Here is an 18329-nt window from a genome sequence, read left to right on the forward strand (position 1 = left end):
CACTTTTGCTTTCTCAGTTGAGCTGGTACCCATGGTCTGTGTCTCCTCTGCCTCTGTCCAGAGCCTCCCTTGGGCGTGGTCTATGCCCACAGAATGCCATATGGCATGTGCCTCTTCCTCTAAACACAATGTCCCAGTCACAAACCTGGCCCACAGGCTGCTGCTTGCCTCACCACCACCTCGCAAACACAAACCACAAGCCATGTTAATAAAATATGCTTTTAATGTGGTCTGCCCTGAACATGTTAGACATTTCAAACTCTTTCTCAAGGCAACTAACACCATGCTCATTATCGTCTTAACACCTTCTTCGTGGCCCAGCCTCAGCACCATACAATGACTTGTACTCCACTGTTGAAGCTATTGCATTCAATTGCAATGAATGGCTGCAGTGAAATTCTTTGGAGAAAGGAGTTTTGCTTCAGTCTCTTCTTTCTTCATCTGAGATTGCCATTTAGTGGGGTTGAGCAGGAATCCTTTGAAGCCTGCTGGCCAATTGTAAGAGAGTTTCAATATCTTGGCAGGTTAAGGGACACAGAAGCATCCTCCCTTGTCTGACATTACTTCTTTTTCTGCCTTTTCCGTGCCACTGCTGTGTGCAAGGCCTGCATAATGAGGTCTTTGTTATTCAGGATGTTGTATTCACCCATCTGAACCAGACGGTCAAACGCCTTCTCAGTGTACTGAAATGAGTATGTTGAATAAGGGGAACAGGAGCCATAGAGATCAACTTTGCCATCTTCCATCTCCGACTCTGAGCGCTTCTCACCTAGGAGGAAGGGGTGACAAATCACTGCTGAGAGATGGGAGTTACTCTGGTCATAAGCAAGAAACTCTTAACAGAGCAGGGAAAGGAGATGTCTCTCCACAGAGAGTTCATAATCTAAATTACTCTTGTGGGTTTCAAATTTTTTTTTTAAACTAATAATTCTTTTTCAAACTGACAGCTCAATGCCTGACTCAGGTGGATATCAGCTGCTTCACATGATGAGGGGAGAAAAATGGTGATTATTCCTCTTACATGGGTCTACACTGCAGTTCTGAGCTGTACCTGTGTCTCATGTAGATACATCAAATTTACCTGCAAACTAACTAGCTTAGGGATTGAAACAGCACAGCCACAGCATCAAAAAAAAAAAAAAAAAAAAAAGGTAAAAAAAGTATGATGTATTGAAATGAGCCAACAGTGAAGTTCAAGGGTTGGAGTATTAAATATACGCCCTTTAATAGGCTGGCTATGATGTCAACCTTTTTTAAACTTGTTTGATTACTTACCTGGTGCTTTGTATTTTTGGAAGGTATCATTAATTAGTGGGAAAAATAGCAGTACTGGTGCTCCTGGAGTCTCAGCACCATCAAAGATGTAGCATTCCTTCAGGTTTTTCCTGTCTTCTTCACTCAAGTCCACCCTGGGAAAAATGATTCCCTGCTCTGAGCAGTACTTGCAGGTCTGGTCCAGAGCCTGGATCAATGAACAGAACAGTACTAAGACTTAAAGAGGATTTCAGGGTCCAGGTTTTCTTGGAGTCCAGTAACAAAGGGGGAATTTTCCAAGCTAGCTCCGTCAAAGCTCTGAAACCCCTATTGGAAAGCACTGTGTCGTTGGAGAGAAGGTTTTTGTTTTCCCCAAGTTCTTAGCACAAAACAGTTGTAGCGTACAAGAAAACCAGCTAAGAATATGCACATCCTATAATGAAGTATCACATTACAGCATTAAGGTAAAAATGCTAGTGGTTAAGACTTTTAATAGGAGCAGTATGAAAAGCACCTAAGTGTTAAAAACTTCCAGCTGTCGAAGTAGAAACAGAGACTGCTCAATTCCTCTCACCTGTGTCTGGGATCCTGCACTGTAATTTAAATGCAGGATGACATCCACCTTCCTCTCTGGTTTTAGCAGTGGCATGACACTTGTATTGATGAAAAATCCTGTATCTACCAGAGACAGGAATTCCTCTGATTGCGTCAGCTGGTTGGGAAATGTGTCTAACACAGTATCTAAAAGGAAAGATTTTTCTTGCTGTAAGTGCAGTAGGGGAAAACTGGTTAGCCTGTTTTCCACTCTTACAGCATGAACACAGAGCCCTAACTGGTTACTGTCTTCAGGGAAGGGAGACTTGCCATATCCCTTTTCTTCTGCCCTCCCAACTACAGCCACAGGCAGTTTTGGACCTGCAGTGGCAACATCCATGAAGGGAGTTTCTTGTGCTTTCCCACTGAATGTCTTCAAACAGAGAAAGGGAGGACCACCGTCACGACCTGCCTCAGGAGGTGTGTGCCACCAGCAAACCGTTGGCATGGAGCTCAACCCCACACCATACGACAGCCCAGTGTGCCCAAACACGGCCTCTAAACTTGGAGAATGGGTTTAATATCAAATCTGGCTTTTTGGTTTGTTCTGCTTGTTTATCCTCTCCCCAGGCATGCAGCTCTTCTGTTACCTTTCCATCTGCAGAAGTGTTTGCTCTCCAGGTAGTCGTTATGCATCTGGAAACCCTTTAGGAAGTTGTGCTCCTGGGCAACGGAGAGGCGGTCGGTGAGAACACTGCGAAGAGCACTGCCGAGGGGGCCGGGAGGGGTGAACAGGCGAGTCCTCAGCTCGTGCAGCTTCAGTGGCAGGAGGGGTTCCTCCTCTGCATGGGGAAAAGCTGTTAAATTCTACCTGCCTAGAGCAAGGTCATCCCTCAAGATGTCAAGGTAAGTAATAAAAAAAAGTGGTTTTCTTATTTAAAAGGCCTAGGATGAAAAGACAGTGAGCACAAGTGACCAAATGAAAAAGAAAATAAAATGCTACTCTTACCAGCCAAATACTGTTTCCTTACACAGTCCAGACTTGGATAAAAAAACAAGACCCTGTATCAGGCAGGAATAAAAATCTGCGCAAGACATACGCACACTTGTGGAACAGACTGAATGCAGGCTTTGGAAAAGGTTTACTGTTGTACTTACTTGTATTACAATAGATACTACTTAATGTAGTCAAAATCTTTACAGGACTGGAGATTTTTAAATGATGCAGTTACGTTTTGCAATATGAGACTTTGCATCCAGTTCCTTCCAGAAAGGTAATGATGTGGCCTTTGAAGAAATGCTTCAAAAAATGTCAGGTGTACTATGCACATCTCGCATAGCAGATGGGTGTGATGGTTTATACAACATTAACTCTATCTAACAATAAATACACGGTAAGGAAGAAGTATGATAATTTACCTATATTGTCGATTTTCTCCCGGGTCCACTTGTGCCAGAAGTCTTCTGATGAATGGGACAAATTCCAGACATATAACACATTCAATGAAAATAAACTACTCCACATGCCTGTAAAAAGAGAGAACTTTCTAACTCAAACATTCACACATCATAAATCACAAAACTGTTATCATGAGATGAAATTCGCCAGGTTTGTGCTTTTCCATAGTTTGTTTTAAATGGGTGATGTGTCATTTTTATCTGGCTACTGGTTTTTAAACCTTATTTTGGTATCCAGTTTTTGTCTTATGGTACTCAGGGCTGGATACATATTTTTAGTGAATAAGATTTTTGCAAATTAATACGATTTAAAGAGCTTGGATTTTCAGGAAAAAAAAAAACAAACCCAAACAAATATCACAAGACTTCTGTAAAAAGAAAGGATGAAAGTTTGCAATCTCAGAGATCTGATGGGGAAATATATTGATACAGGTCTAACTACAACGTGGCCTCTGCATTTGTGGGCTTCCCTTTTTTGAGAATAAGCCTGTTAGGCTGGGGGATCAGTTTTGACCATGCATTTCTGAGCTTGAGAAACAATTTCTTTGGCTATCCCTTCAGGAACAAGTGGTCACTGTTTTTTTGGTTCAGGAAGTGCAAACGTATGCACATCCAGCATAGGCTTAGGCTAAGACAGTACAGTGTCTCCCTCACTCTAAGTGAAGTGGCCAGTTGAAGAGAAGTTTGCATCTTGAACCAGTCACAAGTTAACAGCTTGTGTCTTTGTCTGGAAAACATATATCCATGCTCCCCTTCAGTCAATAGCAAAAATGCTTCTGGATATGACTGTGCTATTTCCCCCGCCACCCAGGCTTGCCCAGGCAATCACAGAATCACTTTGGTTGGAAAAGACCTTTGAGATCATCGAGTCCAACCTTTAACCTAGCCCTGCCATCCCACCACTAAACCATGTCCCTAAGCACCTCATCTATCCTTCTTTTAAATACCTCCAGGGATGAGGACTCTACCACCTCCCTGGGCAGCCCATTCCAGAGCCTGAATGTGGAAACTGGAGCCAGTGATGTATGGCCAAAGCAGACTCTGCAACAGGGCAGGACCTGACATGCTCAAAAGACACACCAATGCAGTGGAGAATCAGCATGAAGGTTCGTGTAAACCATCTATAGGAAGCACACAAATTACTGACTACCTGTGAGACAGGCAAGAGGCTCTGGAGTTCACCCTTCTGGAATAGTATGGGCAGAACTGTGGATTCCTAGGGACCTGAATTTTATTGTTGGACTGGAAGCGATACTATATTTTTATTCAAAACTAGATTTAGAAATGAAAATAACTATTTTTCTGTCACTTTGAATTTTCTTTTTTACAGTAAACTGATTCCATTATAGTAAGTATTAGTTCAGCGATTAGACATTTATCCTCAAATCATTCAGATGTTTTTAAGAGCTTACCTTCTAAGAAGCAGATCCGGGATTCAGGGATCTTCTTCATCAACCGACCCATGAAGAACTCACTGCCAAAATCCTCAACACGAACAAAAGCTCCGTATTTTTGCAATCCCACCTCATAAGGGGTGAACTCCACCCATTCTGTGCAAAGGAACGCAAAGAAGAGAACAACGTTTTATTACAGCCCCTCAGCTGTAGATAAAAATGGTGTTGCTACCACAGGAATGAAAGGAGTTAATAATTAAAATAATTTCTGCAGCTAAGTCTAATATTTCAGACCAATTCCAATGAGTTATAAGCATGGTACAAATGAAAACTCAGGAACATGAAAAGTCTTCGGAATATTTTTGAGTCTGTTGCATAGAAAGTCAGACTTTTACCTGATCACAAGGACATTATATGAGTACACATCAGCTGAAGTCTTTAAAAGAGAGGGCTTTTTTTAGACTATCTAAAAAGACTGTCCCAGGATTTACCAGCTTAAATATAAAGACAAATGACTCTCAGAAGTCTCATAATTACCTTTGAAATCCAGAGTGCTATAGTTGTTCTTGACATTGACTGCTGTATAGATAGGCAATGGGTTCTGACCATGCTCAATGGCCCGTTGCTGATCAGAGAGTCTATGGTTGTCTTTCTGTGATTCCAAAAATACAGTTACACTGAGACGAAAATTAGCACAGGAATGTTTCCTCTCCATCTAAGCTTGTAGGGCAGAAAAATTTCTGCTTCTAATGAATAATATGTGATGGGCTTAAATTCTGAAATGTTCCAAATTTTTCAAAATTCCTGTAAGTGTTCTGTTTCTGAGATATCTGCAGGCATCCAAACTGATGCCAAATTATTTCATGACCCATTGGGATGAAAAAGGAAGGAAATGAAGAAGAGCAGAAAGTGATACTTTTGGTACAAACCAGCTTAGCGTGTTTTCTGCAGGTTAATGCAAGACCTCCCACATATTTCAAAAGCCTGCAGTCCTGTTTGTTAGTACCTCACATGGGCATTAAGATAATGTCTCTAATTTTGACATTTCTAAATAAAATACTTGCAGTATATGCCAAAAAAACCCCCTTAAAACAGAGTATTTTTTCAAAACATTAATCTTGGAGTTTTCTCAGAAAAACATATCCAAAATCTCACAAGCAAGAACATTCATTTCCACCCTATATAGCTGGACGTCTAAAAGACTGCCACCAAATGTTTTGGAAGTGGCTGTGCATTTGCATTCACACAGTCTCATAACAAACTACTTCTCTCAGAACAAACAGGAAAATATCTTCTCCAAAAATTAATTTTCAGAAAATTGTAAGCCACTGTAAATGCTGCTTTATGATATACTGTACCCCATCATGCAGCAGAGATTCCAGGACAAGCCCCCAGAGATCAATAAAAGATGTTTTGCGGCCCTCTTTTTTCCGTTGACATAGCTGCTTTTTGTAATATTTCAAATACTCCAAGGAAAGGGAATTTATTTTGCATTTTATCATATGTTTTCGAGCCTCGCTGATTTGCTTGTCGAGATCCTTTTGTGACCAGTCAGCATCTCTGTACAAGTTTGACATGGTCCTAAGAAGAGGAAATATATATTGAAGAGGGAAAAAAACCACACCAAGACTTGAAGTAGGCAATGGCTACTACATTTTGTGCTTCTACTGTAAGTTCTTGATTTGAAATTAAGTAAAGGTTTCCTGCCTTCAGTTCCCTGAGAAACTATCCTGTTCCCTTTGAAGTCACAGTCATTATCCCCGTCAAAATGGCTTGAGCAATTTTCCATAAGCTGTTCTTAGAAGAACACTTTTTTTCATGCTATTGCAAATTATGTGACTTTCCACCACGAAAAGACTTTAACCTGTCAATTTTGGAAGAAGATCCAAAAAATAGGACTGCTGAGAAGGTATTATAGGTAGACTACTGCATGTCAGCCCCAGCCTACTTCAGGCACATTGGTGTCACCAGGAAGACTCCAGCCAAGAGCTGCCCAATCCTACTTACCATGTAGTACCAGACAAGCCAGTCAGGTATGTGGCACAGTCCAAGACATTGAGTTTCTTGAGCCCCTGCAGACTGCCATACAGTGCAGTCAAAGATCTCATCCCTCCTCCGGTAGTCATGATGGCCACAACTGGGGTCTGTGCCACACACAAACAGAAAGGGCTGGTGTCAGACAGCAGACCATAGCTGACTGTGGCTCTCAGCAACAACCTCCTACTACACAAAGCCTGACACCACCACCACATGTGCCCAGACATGGACTCCTTTCCAAATTATTTCTTCTGAAACGTAACATTTATTTTGTAAAGGAGAACAGGAATAAAAGTAAGGACATTTTTTGCTTAGGTAACTGACACTTGTCTCCAATGTATTCAACACTGATGTTTGGTAAAAAAAAAAACAAATGAAAATGCATTCATTCAAACCAGAAGAGACAGTAAGAGAGAAAAAAATCAATTGTAAAGGCAGGAATTAAAAAGAAATCTCACAGGTCGAAGAGAGGAGGAAGGATTATCAACAAGGATAGCTGTTTCTACATAGGGAATACCTAGCCTGGCTTGCGATGAAGATGTAGCAGGAGACAAGTTAAACTCAGGATAGCAACCGCAAAGGGCACCAACAGCAGGGGGAGATCAGAGGTATGGGGCAGTATTGGAAGTGTACATAAGTTTAAAGATGAGGAAAGACCAGAAAAAAATTTAACTGGGAAGAAAGAGTCATATTATGCTGTTACACGCCCACTGCTAAGCACTCGTTAGATGTTTTGAATGTTTGCCCTACAGACCTCATGGTCCAGCAGATCTTCTTCTAGATGCAGGACCTTCTTCAGAGCAGGAGCGACATACTTCTGCCTTTTGCCTAGAAAGTCTTGCTCCTGCACGCAGAGGTCAAACCCTAAACGCACATCAAGGTGGTCTGGGCTGGAGCAGAGATCAGGAAAAAAGAATATTCCATTTTAATATTGGCAGACAAGCTCAGAGTTTGCAATACAAGGAAATAAACCAGATCCACGAAGTACTGCATTGACAGGAGAAGCCTTTCCTACACTCCCAAGCAGGTATACAACGCTGCATGAAAGAATGATAGAAAAAGGGACTGCTAAATTTCTAAGCAGTTATCAAAAGAAAACCTAAGGAAAGACATGCCTGCAGATAATTCCTGAGACATTTGCTGTCTGGATTCTCTCATACTTTAGCCTGCACTGAGAGCTGTAGGAAAAACTTCTCACATTTGTCTTGAAGTAGGGCAGCAAAGTTTACCTATTTAGTGATCCACAGTACCAGGTGATCAGCTGCACTCTTGCACAGTGTTAAAGAAAAGATTAAAGACTGTGCTGAGCATAACATCAACCAAAATAATTGACTTGTAATATTATTTCTTCTATTTTATGCATCTTTTTCATTATTCATGTCTCAGTGTGGATTATCTACATGTACTGTTAATTTTACACGTATATATTTTGCTTTCAGCTCAGGTGAATTCCACATCACTTGGTCACACAACCTACTGTCCTACTGTGAGTAGGACAGTACTCACAGTCCTCCTCCCCCGGAAAGAGCCAAGGGTGAGATGAGTTCAGCTAAGGATGAGTTAGCCTCTGAGGGTGGCCAAGTCTCTTACCAGTCTTCTGCCTTTGCATATAAATCAAATCCTTTATCCTGGAAAGCAAGAATGCAAACAGTGTAAGCGTGACAACCTGCTTTAGCACTCCTCTGCTGAAGCCCCAGGAGGAATTTTAGCTTGTGCCATCCTAGCAATGGGGGTACAGATCAGGAGCACTGAATAATCCAGCAGCGTATGTGAATTGACTGCAGTGGTTTATTGTCAGGGAAGTTGTTCAGTAATTCTCAATGTTTTCTAGTGAGTGTAACATCTGAGGACAACTGCTGCTTATAATCATGTCTACCTTACCCATCCCTACTAATGTTACCTCTCTTAGGCAGCCAGCCCGGCGGCAGCCACACTACTATTCTACACAGCAGCATTTGCTCCTCCCTTTCTGAGGCTTATACCCCACAACAGCCATGGTCCTTTCATTCTGCATGGACTTTTTTTAACCATGAATCTAAAAGTACATGCAAAGCATGGCCGGCATCAGCAAGAGACTGGCACTACCTCAGTTTGTTCAGGTGCCCCACTGGTGTCTGAAGAAGGGGAAGAGCAGAGCCTCAACATTTAGCATGAAGATCAGGATGGAGTAACAAGATCCCCCATATTCCCACCCCCATTCAAACAGAACAAGGCACAACCTGGCCTTATCACCTCAGCACCTACCGCTGTTAGATTGTGGCATTTTTGTCTGTGGGCTTGCATCATCAGAAAGCACCCTGGTAATCATCAGGGGGATGCAGGCTTCCATGCTCAGGTTTCTCAACCTCTCCCACAAAAAGGCAGGCACTCACCTCTGCCAAGATCATGTTTTTTCCACTTGGAAGGGAATGAAGTTCCACATTTGCAGAGCCTGTTTCATACACATGTGTGCGCTGAAAAAATACAAATATATCCAAGTTTATATTGTAAGGAATGCTACTCTCTCATTCCACAATGCAAATTAATGTTACTCTTTATGGTGCACATTACTTTACATGCCATTATTATGTTTTACAAAGTCCAGTTATAACATACAGAGGAGGGAGGTTGTTTCTTCCCTGGTAGTGTAACATCCAGCGTTGGCTGCTTGTATCTGGCATAGTGGAATTTGGCAGGAGAGGAGGAGCTGAAGACAAGATCAGATCCCAGCATCATGTCTTGGGTGCCCTCATAAGACCCTTGCACTTTAAAGGAGAATTGTTTCTCTAAGGAAGCGACACAAAAGCAGACACAGAGTAGTTTTCTCATCAAAACTGGAAACAAAGGTTCTTACAGAGTCTATCACATGGCTGTTCTCATGTTTCGGATTTGTTGGGTGTTTTTCATTCTTATATTAAGCTAATTGCCTTCATTGTATTAGCACATCATGATTTGAAAATAGCTGATGGAGAAATAACCTCACTTGATAAAGATTTCTTCTTTTTCTTCTTCTTCTTCTTCTCAACCACCTGGACTTCCAAGCAGCAGATTTTGCGAGACTGTAAGAGACATGAACAATAAAATACTTCACAGCAGGGAATTTTCCAGTCTGAGATTCTGTTTTCTAGTCTAGGCTCCTACTGACAATGACATGAATGCTGTACAAGCAGTGTGCTTTGTCCCAAGGAAAACATTCTCTCTCAACCACAACCTCCATTTCAGATGCTGGCTGGAACAGGAGGAGTCTCTGAGAAACTGGACGCAGCCAGGACAAGGCTGGGGGTGCAGCATGGATGAACAGGGCTTGCAGAAGGGAGAAGGTAAGGGCAAAGTGAAAAACAGCACTCCCAGGATCCCCACAGAGATGCAGAGGGCCAATTTAAACAAAAATTATGAGAAACAAAGCTAATAAATGAGAAAATGGCATGGTCGGAAAGTCCCTGTGTAAAAAGTGCAGTTACGAATGCAGGAGATGATGTATGCCTGGGATGGGACAAACCCCATTGCTTTGGCAGTATGGGAATTTGGGAGGAGTGATGTCTGAGGGACAGTTCACTGCTGCACCAATGTTTCAGACCTAAACCGCTTCCATGTGTTGCCTTTGCAACACCAGAGGGATGCTAGCATGGGAAATCTCCCCACTGTTCCAGCCGCAGCTTCTCCACAGGTGCCATCCATGAGGATGTGTCGTGAGGCAGATGATGAAGTGGGAAATCACAGTGTTTCAGTGCTGACTTTGCTCAGTCAGAGGGCATGTTGGCCTGATGACCATGAGTCAAGTGAAACAAGTGTGGCAACAGGGCAAGAAAGGTGACAAAACATAAGACTCACCACCAGTACTCCATTAGTAATGATGGTTTCAGGAGGGCCCGAACTAGCAAACAGAAAAAAAAATACATTTTTAATAACTCAGTATAATTACAGCGTAATTAATGAGCCACACCCTTCTCCTGATTTTCCTCTTGCTTATTTTTAGCTGCGTATTGGATTTGTAAGAAAAGTCCCAGGAGACTCGCGGTACAAGTTTCCTCATTCTACTCTGTCAAGGCACAATTGTCGTCCTACTGGCTCGTCCAGTCCTGGAGCTCAGCAGAAAAAAAAACATACTGCAGGGCCAAACAGTGTAGTGATTTTATGCTGAGCCCCAAGCTGAGGCTGCAGATGGTTTCAGGGAAACCAGTTTTTAAAAAATTGCAGTTTGTTGGAGGATGGGACAGAAAGGGCTCTAGATCAGAAATCCAGTGTATCATTCCATGTGTGAAGGGAGGCGAGACCCCCTGCTGATCTCAAAGACAAATACATAACAAAACAGCAGTCCCAGTATTCTGGTCTTAAATATTATTCATTACACTAGGCAAAGAAAAGGTTTTAGGGTGTTTTCCCTGTCTGCCTGAAGTTTATGGGAGGTCATCCTGGCACGCACCAATTTGTCATACAGCTCATAGCACAGATTCCTTGGGAAACCGTGTTCATCATCAGCATCATGAAGGAATGATGCACTCTGGACAATTAGACTAGATTATTTGATGCCTCTGAATTGCCGTTTCTTTTTGCTGCAGATTATGTTGCATTTCATGCTTACTCACATGTTATCCAATGCAAATCCCACCTCTAGCTCCTCTTGTCTCTGGAAAATAAAGGAAAATGGTTTTGGCACCAGTCTCTACTGGCAGTTCTCATAATGCAAGTTGTCACACTCACAATATAGGTAATGCATGCACTATTTGTGACCAGCAGAGCATTTAAAACAGAGGCACCCACCACCTCACATCTGTGTGTCTTGAGCCTCAAGATTCTTTATTGATAGGAAGTTTCTGGATGGCTGTGATAGCAGTTTTTAACAAAGAAAGTAGTTGGCTTGCCTGCTTCTGCTGGGACACAAGGGACAGACCCAGGCGGAGATGCTGTCTCATACCGAGTCTGCCAGCAAAGAGAAAGAGGATCTGCTGAGGGGAGTAGCTGAAGCCTTCTGGTGTAAGGAGGGGAAATGGCAACATGCAAAACAACTGTGGAAGAGGACAACCACTTTGTTTGGCAACGCGTTGAGGGCATTGGGGCAGAGGTAAACCTGACATTAAGGCCTGGACTGTGGGGGTGGTGGAGAAGTGTACAATCCCTAGGAGGAAGAAAGCACAGGAGAGAAGAAAACAAAGGTGCAGACAGAAGGGAGGGGGTGAGATCATGCTGTAAGTTACTTAGTTACTCAAATTACCTATTGCATTAAAGACACCAAAAATTATTAATATAGGACAAAAAAAAATTACAATTACGAAGGCCTGAAGAGTATGAGCTGGTTTTACTGTAGCTGTGCAAATGCAGTAATGAAAGGCTTGGATATGGCACCTGTAACCATCCAGACAGTAATGAGCTGGGTTACAACTAGCTGAATGTTTCTATTTTACCAAGGGCTAGTGGAAGTCCACACTCTGCTCCTCTGGTATATTGCAGAGAAAGAAATGGTCCAATAAGATATTTAAAGATAACAAACTGCAGAGTGGAGTTTGGGTGTGTGGAGATAAGGTAATTAATCAACTGAATGGTGCATGACAGATACACAAGAGACTGAGAGCGAACTGGAAAAGGAGCAGGATGGACAGAATATACCAGGAGGTAGGATGTGCGACTTTCAGAAACTCCCTGGACATTCAAAATAGGAGTATTTCTTGTTGCCAAGTGGAGTGGCATGACTTAGACACTCATGCCACAGTCCATAATTAGCAACTAGTCTGGTTCGGCACTTGGTTCTGATAACAGTTATTACTTCCTAATTACTAGGCTAGGTAACAAGTTATGACAAAAAGCACGATGTACTGGTGTGGACACAGTCCTCCATCCTCAATGGGGGGAGGTTCATCAAAGTGATAATTTCACAAAGGTACCTGAAGTTTGTGAGCCTCTGTGGGCAACACCAAACTCTTCAGTGTGCCTACAGATCCAGGTGTGAAGAGGCTTTCCCACACCAGAGTGAAAAACAACTCCCTTTTATGTGGCTGGGCAGTCCATACACAAGAATACTTTGCAAATAACATTTTAGACAGAAAAGCAGACAAGCATGTTCTTGCCAACCTATTCCATTTCTTATTTCAGACCTCACCTGTGAATCACACTTGAAGTGCATGAAGACTTGCTCTCCCAGGGAAAGTTTGGCTATATCGAAGTACACTGTGAAGAGGTGGTCATCTTGAGTAACGACGTCCTTATCGTAGAGCGCCAGCTCCAGCACATTCTGGGAAGGGAAGGACTTTAGAAATGTGTCGGGTTTCCTTCAGGTTTTCTTCAAAGCAGGAGATCCTGGGGATAGCTGATTTAGTCAGCTGCTGTGAGGAGTGGGAGGATGTAAAGAAAAAGAGCAGGAAGGGAAGGAGGTGGAGGGGGAATCAACTCCATGTAGGCATCTGCCTACAAAGAGGAATGAGAGGAAATCACAGGCATCTCAAAGGTCATATTCTACCTGTGGCTAAGAGACATACTTGTCTTTCATGGCATGGAAAACCATCATAAGGATATGTGTTATTCTCAGATCTTTAATTGCCTCTTGAGAAAATTACCTACGTCCCCTTTGCAAAAGAATAAAACCTGGTAGTTGCTTCCTAGGTCATGGGTAACAGGGAAGTCCCAGCTCAGTACCTTGACCTGACTCTGGATCCTGAAGTAGAAGGTTTCATTCCAGACAGGATCTTTGCAATTCTTGATGGTTTTAGTCTGAAATTTGTCGGTTGAAGCAGTTGGCAGCCACAAGCTCACATAGCAATCAGTCTGGCTTACTGTATGTTAAAAACCACAAACATATCTAGAATGGGGATTTGCTCTAGAAGGAAGAATGAATTTAACAACATGAAGCTTTGCTTTCAGAGAGAGAAAAAGAAAGGGATATGGAGAAAAAAGAGGAGGGACATGATTTTTTGAATAAATGTGTTTAGAGATATAATAAATGCATTTAAAAAAGGGTTTTCCCCTCCTTCTATGTCATCAAGCAATCAGTTTAGCCCAGGATAAAATAATTTGGTACAACCACAGCAACCTGTATCTGCAAGGGTTAAGGAAACAAAGCAATAGCTTCTATTTTAGACAGACAGAACATTAAAAATAAGCCCAAAACATAGAAAAAAATGGTTCTTGATTTCTGCATAAGTAAAGCTATAATCTTCTATTATATTTCAGTTACACGCCATCAGAAGTGAACCTACAAAATGTAACACCACCTAATGGGGTTTTATCTGTGAAAGCTTGTACATCAGGAATTGGGGTATGGTAATTTGGATTACTTAGTTTTGAGAAAACTTTGAGTACAAGATAAATTTGAGATAAGGCTACTCCATTTTCAGGATTTGCTCCATTATCCCAACCAGTATGTGTCTTTGTATAACTCCAGAGGAAAACACAGGAGATCTTTCCACATTTCTTCCTTTCAACAGGCTGCAGAGCCTTCCCTGCTCCCTTTGAAGATGCAGAGGAATATGTGCAATAGGTACAGCTGTGACCTTATAGACTTACCTCCACACAGAACAGGGCTGATGCAAAGAAGAGCAACGCACTATATTCATTGCTGGAACCAGCATGCCAATGAAAGGACTTTTCCCACCCATGGAAGAAGTCTAAAAAGACTTTTTTCTTGGAGCAGGGCTATCTAGTACCTCATGAAGGTTAAGGGGACTGTACAGAGCACTACAGATACTTACGGACATCGGCCTTGTGGATATTTCTTGCTCTTATAACTCTTACAGTCAGTAAGTAACACAGAGATGATTCTATCTGCAGGGAAAAAAAAACACACAAAAGACAGGAATGAATGCAAAGGGTAGATAGCATATATAGAAGATAGAAACGATTCAGAGAGAGAAATATCCTAATCATGAGCAATTTACTGACATTTTCTATGTGAGTATGACATGGCCAATACATTTATCAAGTACTGGACTGAAAGATTTCCAGTACTTGATTATACTTATGCATTTATATCATGATATGTGAAATTGTATTATTATAGAGAATTTATGTGCTTTCTAAGTAAAATACAGCTGCACAAAGTGGTAAAATTCAGACTCAGCTTGGGAGAAGATTTACTTTTTAAATTTCCAAGGTAGAAAATGAAAAGCTGCCTTAGGCTTTTGGCAGGTGATAGAATTATCATTGTGGGAATCACCTCCCATCCTGTCATTACACATGTTCAGTCTCCTGGGCTACAGGATATGATTTTCTCATATTCCTGGTCTCCTACTCCCCGGAGTTAAATGCTGACCTCTGGACCCCACATTGCTTTTAATGTCAGGGGAAGAGATTGCTGCTTTACAATTCCACCATGCTACTCACTCTGTGATTTTAATTTAAAGGGACATAACTGCCCCTATTGAGCTGAGCTCACCTCCGACTTTTCCTTGTGAGAAGCTCTTCTCTAGTTTTGAACCATGTAAACTCCTTGTGTCTGAGGTGTCTTTGCACTGTTTTGCATAAGAAATGCAAACACAGTGTTTCACACCTGATAAGAAAATCTTGTTTGTTCCCTTTGGCTTCCCCCTTTTATATTAGCCCACATCCCTGGCATGAAGGTCTCATGACTGACTTCTTAGCTTCTCATATGGCTGTTCTGGTCTCATGTTGGAGCCCAAACATGAGTCCATATCCCTTGTCCTTTTACCATAAAATGAATAAATACCATTAACCTCCATTTCCACCTAACCTTTTATTTCTTCGGTGACAGAAAGAACAAAAAGACACAATATATTGGAATATAAATAAGCAGGAAAATGTTGCTCCAAAAGTTCTAAAATGCAAAAGGCATTTAGTGCTGCTACAGGGCCATGGACAAGTAGTAACACCACTTGCTCACTCCACCTATACTGTAAAAGAGTATATATATATATACTATAAAGAGGCCACTGCCAGTCCTGAAGCGGCATTAGTGTGACACTGACCTCATTAGTCCCACTGAGAAAGATGTGTGACACAGGTACAGTGGAAAAGAAGAGCAGGACTTTTGCTCTAGATGGCCTGTCTGAGCAAAACCATTTGGTACGTACTGTGTTAATAATGTGCCATGCTTACCATCTGTAAAAAGCGCAGAGCATCAGTATTCATAGGCTTGATGGAAAAATATATGTCCATGTGATGTCTTTCACCTGAGTCTATTAATACATTCAGATGGGGCTCATAAATATATGTTGTTGAGATTGGGGGCAGTTAGCAAGTAGGCTAATGAAGAAACAAGTAAAATTAGCCTCCAGGTAACCAAAGCACCCCATCCTAGGAAAAGGCACCAAAACCATCCGTGCTGTTCAGCTGCACAGCAGATAACTGGGTGTGCAAATCAAGGATGTCAAACCACTGCTAAGAGTCCAAAGAGCAGCTGCGGATAAAACCATCAAAAGCACTTGTATTTGTGCCTAAAACCTAACTCCGAAGGCACAGAAATGAGGCAGGTACAGGTGGAAAGTGTTCAGTAATTACAGAACCGGTAACTGGTGCTGCCAGCATCTGGCTTTGGAGAAGGCACTTTCCTGGAAGGGCTCAACTCAGTCTCAGGGATCAGATCCAGCTTCATGGCTTGGGGTGATCCCAAAGAGCCAGGGAGGGAGTACAGATTGAACACAGTACTCGGGCATGGAGATGTGCCCTGCCATAACCAGGGAGGCTTGGCTTAGACATCACGGAGGTATAAATAACAGATGGCCAAAATCCCGCCAGTGTTGTAAGTTTTACCCAAAAAATTTGAGAGGTTTGGTTTGTTCTTCTGAACCTTCCATGATCCCTGCAGTGTACAGACTTGCATTTTAGGGTTTTCCGTTCAACTAATCAGCAGAAAGGGCTGGCTATTCCTTAAACAGTAAGCAACTTAGCTCAAAACCAAACAAGGGAGAGTTCCTAATTATTATTAAGTGGCCTCAAACTAGAGAGAATGAGATCCAAAAATCTTTTTCAGCACATCTGGTCCTCTCATCTCCTAGAGGAAATATTATGTATCTGAAGTCTCCTGGAAAACTATTCGTTTCTGTAGAGGCCAGAAGAAGGATTAATCCAGGAAATCAGGTGTTGAAAATCCACTTCAATATTGTGCCATGAGGGAAGTGGCACGATTTTGCAGCTATTACTACCTGCACTGGCAGGTAGTAATAGCTGGCAGTAAATTTGCCCCCATGCTTTAGCAGACATATGTAGCAGAAAGCCTGTTCAAACCCACCCTTTTAAAGATACTAGTCTTGTTAAAACAGGGTTCATTTCCCACATGCCAAGGATAGAAAACAGCACTAGGACTTTAACATGAAGCAAGACTGCTTAAGAGAAGTGATCAAAATGATAAGTGAGAGGTGTTTCACAGAAGGAGCTGGATGGGTTATGGTAGCTAATTAGACTGTTTGGCAGATGCTGAACCCTATTTGTTCTCACCCAAGCTCCACCCAGCAGGAAAGTCTGTTTTACAGTTTTCTTTTAAAATTCTCCTTTGCGGTACCTTCGTAGCAGTAGTCCGCTGTTCCCCATCAGGATTCAGCCACATAATTCCTTCTCTGAGCTGAGCGGTTTGAGCAATCAGCTCCTGCAACAAGAATGGCCAACGTTACCCCTGGAAAAAAAGCATCCTTGTCTCTTAAAAGCTATCCTCATGGAGAACTGCAGAAGAGCAGTGAAGGGGAGCCCATGGTCAGCGCTGGGGAGGTACGGGTGTTTTCTCCTGTGCCCGGTGCTGTGCTTGCCAGTAAGCCTCAGCAGAGGCGTAGCAGCCAGGTAAGGTCCACCCTTTGGATGACATATGGGGAGGGAAGGCAGCTCCTGGCCCTGGCTGTTAAAGGAACAGCAAACCTGTCTCCTGTAAACAGACACAGCCATTAATCTTTCACCTCAAAGCTCACCTCCATGCTATTTAATGCTTATTCCAAGGTTGCATATATCACATCTCTAAAGTGAAGAAAACCCCTAAATATACAAAATGCTCCCTTTGTAAACAGATTCTTATTCCCCAAGTAGTTTTCACTTCCTTCCTATGGTTTGCTATAATTTTTTAAATTCTGATAATGAGTTCTCGAAACACTGACTTTCTTCACCCTGCCCGGAGTCATTTATAATCAATGGTAGGTCAGGAAAGTAGTCCCATCTTTGCACTATGTGCAGCAGGACCAGATGAGATCCAGATGCCTTGTTTTGCTCTGCACCCTTCTTACCTGAGACAAAATGCCATCTTGCTCCATTGTGGTCGCTGTCACGTACACATCCAGTGTTATCTGTGGCAACACAATTTCACATCTGCCAGCTTCCAAGAGTTTAAATGTCTCACATGCAGGTGAGCAACTATTTTATAAACTGACTCAGAGCCCCACCTCTTTCTTAAACCAGTTGTTCCCCTCCCATTTTCTTATGCTAAGAAGCTGAATCCTGTGGTCAAATGAGTAGGAAAAAATACCTTTGCCTGTATAGTAGACGGAAGTATGCTCTTTGAGCCACTTCGCCCAATACTGGCCAGTGACAGGTTTATAACTAATGGTAAGAGGAGGATGCCCTTTTGTCTAAGCACTGAACTTTCCACTTTGCAAGACTTCAAAGCCTACAGAAATACACACTCTGCAATAAGATGCAGCAAAAGTACATTAATTGGATTTAGGTTACCTGCGACAGTAAGCAGATAGGATAAAACAGCTAATGAAAAAAAACCCCAACACCACTATTGCTCTCAGACTAAACTGGTTC

At 42.2% G+C, this 18329-nt stretch overlaps 1 protein-coding gene across 1 annotated transcript; it reads right to left on the reverse strand.

Moving 5' to 3' along the window:
• Positions 1-560: 560 nt before the first annotated feature.
• LOC104127575 (cytosolic phospholipase A2 epsilon) lies at positions 561-17166 on the reverse strand. Its single transcript, XM_035895740.1, has 20 exons — positions 17101-17166; positions 14336-14408; positions 13284-13420; positions 12751-12882; positions 11243-11283; positions 10488-10530; positions 9640-9715; positions 9273-9442; positions 9050-9130; positions 8268-8305; positions 7432-7567; positions 6648-6784; positions 5999-6221; positions 5178-5292; positions 4659-4796; positions 3208-3315; positions 2439-2630; positions 1829-1995; positions 1276-1462; positions 561-769 (listed from the first exon to the last, which is right to left on the reverse strand). Exons 1-20 carry the CDS (start codon positions 17143-17145, stop codon positions 561-563), a joined length of 2448 nt encoding a protein of 815 aa, XP_035751633.1. The 5' UTR covers positions 17146-17166.
• Positions 17167-18329: the final 1163 nt, after the last annotated feature.

The sequence above is a fragment of the Egretta garzetta genome, unplaced genomic scaffold, assembly GCF_000687185.1.
Source record: "Egretta garzetta isolate BGI_Z169 unplaced genomic scaffold, ASM68718v1 scaffold526, whole genome shotgun sequence".
Lineage (NCBI taxonomy): Eukaryota > Metazoa > Chordata > Aves > Pelecaniformes > Ardeidae > Egretta > Egretta garzetta.

Excerpts from the sequence above, each read along its gene's own strand:
- LOC104127575 (XM_035895740.1), bottom strand. The coding sequence starts at position 17,145 with ATGTGGCTGAATCCTGATGGGGAACAGCGGACTACTGCTACGAAG. Across the intron at positions 10,531-11,242 it reads GGATTTGCATTGGATAACAT|TTCGGGCCCTCCTGAAACCA; the intron begins GTGAGTAAGCAT and ends TCTGTTTGCTAG. Across the intron at positions 9,716-10,487 it reads TTACTAATGGAGTACTGGTG|TCTCGCAAAATCTGCTGCTT; the intron begins GTGAGTCTTATG and ends TGTCTCTTACAG.